The following is an 11,828-nucleotide window of genomic DNA, read 5'->3' on the forward strand; positions in this document are numbered from 1 at the left end:
AAAATCAAGCTCTACAAGTCACTTATCATTCCCGTCCTGCTTTACGGTGCAGAAGCTTGGACGATGTCAACATCAGATGAGACGACACTAGGAGTTTTCGAGAGGAAAATTTTGCGCAAGATTTATGGTCCTCAGAACATTGGCAACGGCGAATACCGCAGACGATGGAACGATAAGTTGTACGAGTTATACGACGACATTGACATAGTTCAGCGAATAAAAAGACAGCGGCTACGCTGGCTAGGTCATGTTGTCCGAATGGACTAAAACACTCCAGCCCTGAAAGTGTTCGATGCAGTACCCGCCGGAGGAAGCCGAGGAAGGGGAAGGCCTCCACTCCGTTGGAGGGACCAGGTGGAGAGCGACCTGGTTACACTTGGGATCTCCAACTGGCGCCGAACTGCAAAGGAGAGAGACAGGTGGCGCACTATCGTCGATTCGGCTATAACCGGCTAAACGGTTGCAACGCCAATCACATAATTCTAATTCGATCATTGTAGGAATAGCGTTCAGTGATTCTAATTCGAGCACTGTAACAATAGCAGTTCGAAAAGTAACAATCACAGTTCAGTAGCAATACCAGTTCGAAAGTATCAATCACTGTTTGGTAACAATATCAGTTCGAAAGTAACAATCACAGTTCAGTACCAATATCAGTTCGAAAGTAGCAATCACTGTTTAGTACCAATATCAGTTCGAAAGGAGCAATCACTGTTTAGTAACAATATCAGTTCGAAAGTAGCAATCACTGTTCAGTGATCACAGTAGATATTTTAGTTATGATTTTGATAATTTGGGATATGGTGATTACAAAAGCAGTTAAATGTACCCAAAATTTATTAATTAGTTAATAGTGATTACAAAAGCAGGTAAATTTTGGATATTGTTAAAATTAATAAAAATGTAAATGTAAAAAATGAAAAAAAATGTGGAGTATACATTCTCATAAATTCGTTTTTTTTATTGTGATCACAATAGCAATATAAAATCACAGTGATTCAAAAATAGCAATATCGCTCATCACTAAGATGATCCTGCATTTCGAAGGTATTTGTGGCTTCGCTTCTAAAGAAAAATCACTTTTATATAATCTGCAATATCTTCAAACCGGTTAACCTGTTTATATAGTAAATTATTATCGTTAGAAAATCAATCGTAAAGGATAACAAAACTACTTACTTCCTGATTGCTGTCCCTTGAGCGCTCCTGAAAATATAAAAAAAGAGCGATCTCAACTAAAAAGGTCTTCCATGAAAAATCATTACAACTCACACTGCACGTTTCGCTGGAGTCCACCATCAAGTTAAGCATATATAATCTGAACGGTAGCTGATCCTTAGTGCGCTTGTGCTTCAGTACTTCAACTAGGTCATAGGGCACCACATCCGAGAACCCAACACACTGCTTCAATCTAACCTCATTTAGTTTGCGACATCTATCGACGATATAAATTACGTCGTCATAGCAGTAGAAAAACCTCGCTAAGTACAAATACTCCAAGTTCACAAGCTGTCCAACGGCTTGAGAGAAATTCATTGGTATGCAAAAACCATCCAGCCAGGCTTTCTTCGCAATAATGCTGAGGTGCGTTAGGTGTCGCAGGTGGTGCAAGTAATTGAGATTTCTGCACAAAATTTCAGCTTCGAGTGTCAGCTTTGTGATGTTAGTACGCGCGATGAGCGTGCGAAAAAAGCGTGGTATTAAACGTGATTGGATATCTTCAGCACATGAGCAGTGAATTTGTTCGTCACGCATACACATCGCACAAGAATTTGTATTGAAATTTCGCACTTCAATATCCTTTAATGTTTGCAGCGTTTGTAATGCCGTAATGGTATGTTCTAGCTTCCAGTCGATTTTGAGTGTAACAAGCGTTTCACAACTCAACCACATGAGATTCGTGAGGTGCATAGATACATCACTGAATGTACTGTGACGCAAGTCAAGTGACCGTAGTGATAAAGAGCTCAGGATGTCTGCTAAGTAGTAGTGGCTCACATTCTCACAGTAACTCAGTTGGAGCTCCTCGATGCTGCTGAGCTCGGCGATATGTTTTCCTGAAAAAGGAAAGTTTTAATTAGAATATAAAGTGAGGTTAGGAAGCTTCAAAATTTAGAAAATTTCGATATCTTGTATTGTATTCTTACTCAAGCTGGACAACTTGTCCTAGAATACCAGACTCAGTTGGATAATCTTCATCTCTTTGCGGAATAGGTTCTCAATGTTGTAATAACATACCTGTAACTTTTGAGTTTCTGACAATAGAGAAATTTTTCAGATGTGTTAGATTAGCTAGGAACTCCACTTCTTCATCACACAAAATACTGCCAATCACAGAGAACCTCGTGATATTTTGGAAGACTATGTTCTCTTTAAAACGTGGTATTCTAAACATAGTTATCTCCTCTATAGGGCTCTCGAGTGCAGCATCCATTAGATTTACTATGCCGACATTCGGAAAAAGTATAGCTATGCTTTGCCACAGTCGAAAAGCATTTGCACCCAATACTTCCAAATCGCTGATATTATTATATTGCTTATTCATAGGAAACTCCTCTTCAGCGATAAAGCAATTTATGAGCCTTAAGCGCTTCAGTTTTGGAAAATCATCAAGTATCTTATCAAAGACGATTACACGATTATTGAGCGCCATTTTTGTAGCGTTTTCACAGCATAGCTCGTTGAAAAAGTCTTTCCTTTCAGATGTAATCTCCAAGTAAGCATCATAGATGTCATTGTGTACGATTTTCGCTCTGCGACAAGCGATTATCTTTAGATGTCGCTCCTCTTCGATAGCTGCGTTTTCGAAATCTTCACAAACGGTGGCGAATCGCTGAGCAACCGGTTGTTTTATGAGCTTCTTGTAGATTTCGAAGAGTACGTAAATGCTCAGTAGTACATTTGGTGGTGGATAGGGTATGATGAGGCCGAAAGTGGAGAATGATGCGGTTTATAAGTGATTTGAATTTAGGCAGGCATTCCTATAGTTAAGAGTGTTTTTAAGAGGACAAATTGTTTAGAACTGGAACGTAGATTTCCAAAAACTTTGTTCAAAAGTTCTAAAAGATAAGGAATTGATGGTATTAGGTCTTAAATACCCATCTTTTCAACGAAAATTTTGTCTGAAAGTAGTCAAAGCATCTTATCTTAGGAAACAGGTCCAAAATTAATTGACTTCTCAGTTGAGGTAATATCCGCAACTCAGGTTCTTGACGGAAGCTTGAATACGTAACTTGGAACTCCAAATGTTTCCATTGAATGGTAATCGGACCAGAATCTACGAATTGATTCGGATCTCAACGATCTGACAGTTATAATTCAGGGCTTTAGGATCGAGGAGATCGGACCGACCTAGATCTTATAGGGTGAATAAGATTGATCCAAAAGAGATCCTATCTTGGGAAACAGCTTTAAAACAACCCAATATTAAGTAGTAAAATGCTTGGTACCTCGAATTTGTGGCAGGTCTCGCTTCCGAACTTTGGTTTGAATTTTATTTGCGTTCCATTTTAAGCGACTGCTCGTGAATTCTAGTCTCACATAATTCAAAAATCATTTATGTACTCACTCATTTCTGTAGCTAGTCGTTGGATGTTTGCACTCGAAGAATAATATTAAGCTCAAAGCAGATTCAGCTTTCGCATATAGAGGATGCTTGGGTGGATTAAAAAATAATAAATAATATTAGAAAGACTCCATATTTTTCTAGGAACTCGGGACTTACCTCCTGTATTTCTTCTGTAATACCAGCGCAGCCACACATCTCCAGATTGAGGCGCGCCTTTAGTGGTTCATCTTTATCACGTTCGCGCAAGAACTCTGCAGCGCTGAATATGAAATCCCTTGTCACGCCATCACAATAATCCAATGTTGTTTTTGACAAGTTTGCTCAACTTTTTATTAATTTTAACAATATGAAATGACAGTTTTCTGTCAGTCAACTTGCTCAAGTGACCGATATCATGCACGTTAAGCAGGCCACCAAAAGTGACAGATTTGATGTGTTTACAATCGGATAGCGCCAGCAGCAGTGTTTCACAGCTTTGTGGTGGTTCCTTTGCGCCGGTGATTTTTGAGTTTTGCTTGCTAACGTTTTCAAGCTTTAGATTGTTCAACGCCTTCAGTTTTCCTAGCAACTTTTGCCAATCCACTTTCGGTTGCCAGTTGAGCGTGAGACTTATTACGGAAAGTCATAGTTCGCGAAGTGTTCCTGGTAGTCAATAGGACAGCCTGATATATCTAGAATTTTCAGCATGCAAGTGCTGAAGCTGTACTTTATTTCATGCAAGCTCGTGCAGTCCTTAAGGTACAGCGTTGTAGGGGCCAGTAGGAATTTAATTGATGCTGAAAGTAAAGGATGATATTAAATTTTTAGACCATTTGAAACAGTGTTACTTGTAGTAGGCTAAAATATCCCAAGTAGACTAGATATTTATATATACTATTTGAAGTAGTATTCTGGACGTATTCTGGACTCGACGTTGGGTAATATTGCTAGGTGTTTCGATTCTTTTTTGGAAATGAATTCGTAGAGTTAAATCAAGTGCACTTGGAGACCGTAAACGATGACTTCTCTACATCGATGTTAACCGTCAAAAATTGGTCTAACAGGTTTCAATGTGGTCGTATGTTGGTTTTTAATGAGATTTCCTTAAGAGATCGGCTGCCACCACGGCATTTCGAAAGACAGAGTAGTTTCCACTACAGTCGAGTCTATGTAAGCGTAGCGTATCCGGATTTTTATGCAGTCAAGGACTCGGCATCACCCTTTAAAATTACTTGCGGAATGTTTTTGACACTCCAGTAGCAACAACAATCGTGTGGGTTATATCTTGCATGAAGTATTGCGCAAAAGAGTTGCGCAAAGAGAAGAGCTCGATTGGTCTCGTATTTGCTCACTTTGATCGACAATCGTAACCATGATACTACTCCAGAGAAGTGTCTGCCACTGTATAAATGCCATTCGAAGGAGTTTCTGAGTGGTTTCGTGGCCGTTGCTTAAACATGGCTCCACATGACCGAGGCACCATCGAAGTGGCGGACGGCTGATCTGCTCTGGAAAAAGCTAAGACTGTTCTATTTGAGTCGATGGCTACCGTTTTCTGAGAAATATAAGGTGTGATCTGCTTCATTTAATAACGGTCCCATAACTGGCACAGGGCTCTATCATGAATCAGAGAAATCAGCCTCATGTAAATGGGATGGTAATTAAACAAATAATGAAAATTGTGCACATATTTCTCCTAACCACATTTATGTAATATCAAATACCGCCATTTTTACCGCCAATAATTAACAACAATAATGCAACATCAAACAATTAAAATTGTTAATATAAACAAATAATGCAAATAAGCAAAAAAAAAACAAAAGCAATAATAAGCTTTTTATAATGATATCAGCAATAACAGAAAAATTACCGCTAACAATAAATCTTGTAAAAGCAATTAAATACAAATCACACTAAATGAATTAAATTTATTGCTGTTGTTGTTGCCGTTACACAGAGCATGCGCTGTCAGCATATGCGCTAATAATACACGTTTTGTGGTTTTTTGTCTAGTGCGCAGCCGAGACATGCAGTTAGCGCTATAATTACTTCATTATACGTCACACCTCACATTCATTACAATTTCCTACCTATTTTCTTATTATATGACAAATCCAAATATGTTGCATAAGCAAAATGTTGCGTTATCACATCAATATCACTTTGTTCTAGTTTACAGTTGCTTAATATGATGGTTTCCCTCTCATTTGATTCGCCGGAGTGCAAATCACTCTTCGCTAAAATCGGTTTATTTTCACTTTTCCAACAACGCTCCATTTTTTTTTGTTTTTAATAACTGTTTAATACTAGTTGTGTACAAAAATGCATCCGAGCATTGCAATCCGTTAAGTTCAAGTGTTCTTCGGCGACTAATGAATATAATACTTTTGTAATGTAAGATACTCAAAACCTGTTTTAGACTCTAGCGCTAAGAGCTTTAAGTTAGTGTCTTATGCTGAGCGGAAGCTTAGTAAAATCTTAGCTAGATAATGAAAACAATAATTGAATTATCATTGAATAAAATTTATTTATTTTTATAGCGTAGTGTTTTGCGAACCCTTTCTCCATTTATATCGACCTCTTCTGATCTCTCGTGATATGTACTAAGTGAGTTCTTTAAAATGGACAACCTGTTTAATCACAGACTCATGAATTTTGTGATTTTCTAAAGGAAGAAACTGTCAGGCCCGACAAAGTTGAACAACTCTATGCTGGATGTGAAATTCGATAGGATCACAGCCAGATGGAGTAGTATTGATAGAAGTGTCGATTCATTGAGATCTACAATCCGAAAATATACCAGCATATCATTATCTTACCGTTACATAAGACTAAATTTATGCACAATAACAGCATTTCTAGCGAATTAAACATTTACTAACCCTTCAGTTAAGTCATAACTATTCCGATAATTCTTCTTCTTAAATTAACTAATCAGTATGGCAACTTTTTGTTAATAAAATTTGGCTAATAACTCCTTGGTTTTGTAAATATAATGTTGTCAAATATCTCCTCCTTATTTGCGAAGAACTCGGACAGCCATTTTTCTCAAGCCTCTTTTGAGTTCAACTTTACACCACCATAGGCGTTCGCCATGGACAGAAACAGGTGGTAATCACTTGGCGCTATGTCCGGGCTATATGGGGTATGCGATAAAACCTCCCATCCGAGCTCCCGTAGCTTCTGACGAGTCATCAACGAAGTGTGTGGTCTGGCGTTGTCCTGGTGGAACACTACACCCATCCTGTTGTCCAATTCTGGACACTTCTGGTCGAGCGTCTGCTTCAAGCGGTCCAGTTGTCCGCAGTAGATGGTAGAATTAAGCGTCTGGCCATATGGGAGTAGCTTATAGTGGATGATTCCCATTCAATCCCATCAAACACAAAGCTAAACCCTCCTGGTCATCAATCCCAGCTTGGCCACTGTTTGTTACTTTTCACCGGCCTTTGAGCAGTACCGTTTTCGCCTGATACTGTCGTGTCTGGTCCATTTTTCGTCGCCAGGGTCGAGTTTGTTGCCTTTCAGCAGCATATCGCAGGCGTTGATTCGGTCCAGAAGGACTCTTTGCGTCAAATCATGCTTTTTTGTGGATCCAACCTTCTGCAGATGGTTTAAAATGGTTTGGTGACTAAGTCCTATCACGATGTCACGAGATCCCACATGCCGGTCTCATTCGATGTTTTTCATGATTTTATCGGTATTCGTCGTCACAGGTCTTCTGCTGGCTTGCTTATCTATAGTGTCGTTTCCCCCCGCTCTGAATCGGCGAAACCATTTCTCCGCAGTTCGAAGTGATAGAGTACCATCACCAAAAACACCGCTAAAAAAACCACGGAACGAATTTGGCGTTAGGGAACTCCATGTTTATATGTCTATAACTGCTGAACGCAATATCCAAACTAATCATGCAAAGCGTCGTTTTGTAGGTTATGTCAAGGCCTTTCAAATATGTATAGTATTGCCAGATATGAGCTCTATAGCGCTTTATACATAGCCGCGATACATCGAAACACAAAAAGGCGGAAGCGAGATATAATATTATCCAGCCCCCTTTCATCTCATCTCTTTTATGCAGTTTCCAAAAAGCAATGGTTGATCCATAGGAAATATTAAAGCACCTCTAAAAAATAATGCATTTGTTATTAAATAGTTTTAAATAAATCTGGCAACTCTTTAAACCACTCAATTCCGAGTAACAAATAAATGACTCTCTCTTTGTAGTCAAGTATATTTCTCTCATTAATTAATCTAATTAGATTATTGTTGAATGGTCTTGATTAATAAAAAGTAATTAATTAGCTTAAAAAAGGGTTGCCATCAGTAACTAAAAAAATATGTTTATGATTTATGTGTAACGAATAAGAGTTGTTTTTCTATTGTAAACGCTCTACAATAATTTTACCAAGTTGCCACCTAGATTAAATACAGAAAAAATCGCCTTTCCTTTATCTATTTTATTTTTCAAACTTAGATTTTTAAACACTTAATGCACATATCGCCCAGCTTCTGGCAACATTTTCTGTTCCACCCATCTATCATTTTCATCATCGTACACTTCCACAGTGTCCTTCAGTGCACCATCGCCATAGCCACCTATCGCCCACAGTGTCTGATTCATAGACAAACCACAAATGCTACCGCGTGCCACATTCAAGCAGCATATCTTTGGAGAGACGATATATATAATTTGAGAAAATCTTATTGACACAAAACTCACCGTCGTCCATTTATTAGCTGACAAACTGTAGCGTTCGACCGTTCTCATTGCGCCATTGAACCAACCGCCGATCGCATAAATATGACCCATATGTACCACCACCTAAAAATACTCGTTACATAATTTTGACTTTTTCAACATTTAGCACTCACTCCAGGCCAACCGCGTGCTTCATTCATTTCCGCACATTGTGTCCAACTATTTTTCTTTGGATCATAAAGTTCCACAGACCGTAAATGCGCACGATTAAAGCCACCAATCACATAAAGTTTACCATCCAAGACTGCAGCACCAGCGCCGGCGCGACGTATGGACATGCTAGCTATAGTCTGCCAACGTCCAGCAATCGTGTCGAACCTAGAAAGATGTGAGAACTGTAAACGGTACAATGACGGTTAAGTCTAAGTCTCTTTCGAAACCACTTACTCTTCTACGATGTCCAGAGCTTGGTATTTTTCATCCTGTCCACCGCAGGCATATATTTTGCCATCCAAGAGCGCGACACTCATGTAAACGCGACGCTGTTCCATCGATGGCATTGGTTCCCAAGTTTTTGTACTCAAATTATAGCGATTGACGTGATTGCTCGGCTTGGTATTACGTTCTAAGCCGCCAATACAGATGATAATATGTTCCAATTGTACTACACAAAAGTTACTGCGCTCCAGTTTTATGTCGGTCCACTTCTGCCATATTTTAAGAGATTTGCTATAGCGGATTAGGCATTTGTCCACGTACCCCTCTGTATTGAGAATATATATTATGATTATGTCTAAACTTTTCATAAGTTCGTGTTCACTCACATCTCCTCGGGTTTGTACAATGATCCAGTAGGTTTCATCTTCGGTTTGCAGCACTTTGCGCGCCTTCGTGTAGCGCAGTGTTATGGTATCACGTGCGCAAGGTCGGAGCAACCATTCTACAGCCTTGTTCACGAGTAGCTCACAGCCCGGCAGCGTATTTATATGTGAATATATGAAATCGACATCGAATTGTGTTAGTCGCAAACAAGCAATCAAATCGGGTAAGTGGGGTCTTCGTGCCTCCTCGTCATATTTATACCAACGCCGGATGGCCCAAAAGATATCCGCCTCCGAGCTTACATTCAAATCATCATGTTCAGCAATACGCTGCAAGTGTTCGACGCTGAAGTCTAAGAATTCAGGACTCTTACACACCTTAAAGAGTACGTGAGATGGAAGAGTGTAGAAATATTCTTCAAAGATTTACTTAAAATGTACTTACCTCTATGAAATTCCTAATTTCATAATCTGTAATACGTCGTCGTAAAATATTACACTGTTCCTTATTGTCTAGTAGATCCGCTCTAGCCAAGGTGTAGTCTAAAGAATTAGCTACTTCTTCTTGTAAACTTTCCTGTTGATTTGTAGTCGGAGATGTTTGAGGTCGTTCACAGTATATACCTGATGTTGCAGAGCTCGAGCAATCGCTGGATGAGCTACTCATCGATATTGGTGGGTCGTACGGAGTCAATAGTCGATCTTTTGAAGTACATCAAAGATTCCTAGAAAATAGCTCTAGAGTCTAGCTCAAAAGGTGTCCTGCAATAAATCCAGAAATTAAGATAGTTCCTCAAGAAATTTCCGATTAAGAAAACCAAATCTATGTTTAGATAGGAATCGACAGCTCTTATTCGTGGAGTCTTCAATTATCTACATAGTTTAGCAGCGCAGTCTTCACTTATAAGCGTCTAAAGCTTCAGGAGATTTTTTCATGACCGGTTTTATTGTTTTTGCTTTTGCTGTTGTTGTTGTTATTTACATCACAATGCGCTTGTACTGCAGTTGTTCAGTACTTATTAATTAAATCGTGAGAATAATAAATACTTACATTTCAAAACGAACACGACTTGACGGCTTAACATGCGAACTCTTACTGAGTAATATTGTTGACGATCTGGTTAAGCATATATAAATTTGAGCTATTCTTGATAATTAGTAATGAGATCTCTTTTTAATTCAGTTAGTAAAGGGTGTTTCATGCGGCATTTTAATTTTGAGGTTAAGGATAACCTTAAGTTTTGAGACGAAGCTCAGTGTCCGTTGAATGAACAAGGGAGTTAGCTAGAGGTTTCGAGTGTTATAAATCATATTATGTAGCAAATTTATATAAAATTACATTTTATGGCTGGTTGTATCACTGATCTTTGGTAAACCGAATAAAATCTTATTATAAGGTTTCTCCATTTCTATCTCTTTTACTCTTTTAACTCATTGTTTTTATGCCTCTCTCTTTTAATCTCTTTATTTCTCTCTCTCCTTTACAATCATTATCCGCTATTCAACTGATTATTGTGTTACTTCTCCAATCATTGATGCATATTTCAAAGCTTTCTAATACCTTACGACGCCACTCAAAAAATATTCCAAGGGCTTTAAATCAAAGCCGTGTGCTTATCAAACTTAGTCTCTCATTTGAAGAAGCTCTGCATTACAGAAAAGTAACATAACAACAACAGCAAAACAATACGTTCTAATATATGCGCTCGCATCCACCCATTTTCTTACTTACCTGCCCTTGGAAGTCTACCACTTTCTGGCGTCTCATAAATAAATATTTACATTTACTTGTTAGAGCTTCGAGTTTGGCGCGAATAAATACATTTATTGTGTTTTACATGTCCCATAAAGCATTGAGCGCATTTAGCCATTAGACAGGTGGGCGAAAAGAAATGTGGTTGGGAAATGATAAAAGCTCTGCTGGAACTTGAGTGCAAAAGAGGGAGTGGCTCCCATAAACGATTCGAGAGTAATTCTACTTGATGGATCTCGTAGCTTTACAAGAACTTCGCAAGGTTAGGCAAGCGATCTCTGAGGTCTTCTGAATATCTAAAAGAATGCGCTATCGGGGGTTAACTTTTTATAGAAGTGCTCTCTTTTCCCCATATGTATCCGCTTGGATATTCTGCGGTCATAGTTTTTTAACAAGTCAATGTTTTCTTCATAACGTTAACATGTCTGCAATTCTCAACCGGTCAATAAAATATATTTTGGTTAAATAAAATGTTCTACAAGATATAGTTCCTCTTGTGATTTATTTTGTGGTCAAAGAAGATTTGGTTTTTAAGCAAAAGCTCAAGCAGAGGTATATTCTGACTGCTATCTGAGTAACCAGTTTCCTACTGGCATCTTTTCTTAAGTTCTGCTACAACACCTTACGGTTGCCACACTAGTCAAGGCATTTTCAACACCGGCGAAATTTTCCTATCCCATTGCTTACTTGGCGTCTTCGCGCCTTTTCTTCTTGAGTACAAGTGTTTGGCTGAAGTTGGAAAGCGATTTCCTTGGTCCTTCCCCACAATTGTTTTTATTTAGATGTTTTTGTTCTTGTTTCTTCGTTCGTTTGCTCAGTTAGGCCGTTCCACGTTCAACGACATCACCATGAGGAAAACTTTATCTTTCACCTAACGCGATGAGTGTGAATAGGTGTATACTTCCTCTTCTAAGTGTGCTCTTTCTCTAAGTAGTAGTATGTGTCTGTATGTGTAATTTTCTTGCATAAATTGAATTTATGAACAATAAATTACGCCCAAACGAATGC

At 38.7% G+C, this 11,828-nt stretch overlaps 1 protein-coding gene and 1 pseudogene across 1 annotated transcript; both read right to left on the bottom strand.

Annotated features, from left to right (window-relative positions):
• Positions 1-1,010: 1,010 nt before the first annotated feature.
• Positions 1,011-4,921, bottom strand: LOC128921935 (uncharacterized; annotated as a pseudogene).
• A 3,352-nt stretch (positions 4,922-8,273) lies between these two features.
• On the bottom strand, positions 8,274-9,734 carry LOC128921936 (kelch-like protein 17). Its single transcript, XM_054230984.1, has 4 exons — positions 9,513-9,734; positions 9,067-9,445; positions 8,694-9,009; positions 8,274-8,624 (listed from the first exon to the last, which is right to left on the bottom strand). Exons 1-4 carry the CDS (start codon positions 9,732-9,734, stop codon positions 8,402-8,404), a joined length of 1,140 nt encoding a protein of 379 aa, XP_054086959.1. The 3' UTR covers positions 8,274-8,401.
• Between the last annotated feature and the right edge of the window lie 2,094 nt (positions 9,735-11,828).

Source organism: Zeugodacus cucurbitae, chromosome 5 (assembly GCF_028554725.1).
Source record: "Zeugodacus cucurbitae isolate PBARC_wt_2022May chromosome 5, idZeuCucr1.2, whole genome shotgun sequence".
Classification (NCBI taxonomy): domain Eukaryota; kingdom Metazoa; phylum Arthropoda; class Insecta; order Diptera; family Tephritidae; genus Zeugodacus; species Zeugodacus cucurbitae.

What these genes read in the sequence shown, in the direction of transcription:
- LOC128921936 (XM_054230984.1), bottom strand. Translation starts at nt 9,734, where the DNA reads ATGAGTAGCTCATCCAGCGATTGCTCGAGCTCTGCAACATCAGGTATA. An exon ending in ACAAACCCGAGGAGATGTGA is followed by an intron (nt 9,010 to 9,066) that starts GTGAACACGAAC and finishes TTCTCAATACAG; the next exon opens with AGGGGTACGTGGACAAATGC. An exon ending in GCTCTGGACATCGTAGAAGA is followed by an intron (nt 8,625 to 8,693) that starts GTAAGTGGTTTC and finishes ACATCTTTCTAG; the next exon opens with GTTCGACACGATTGCTGGAC.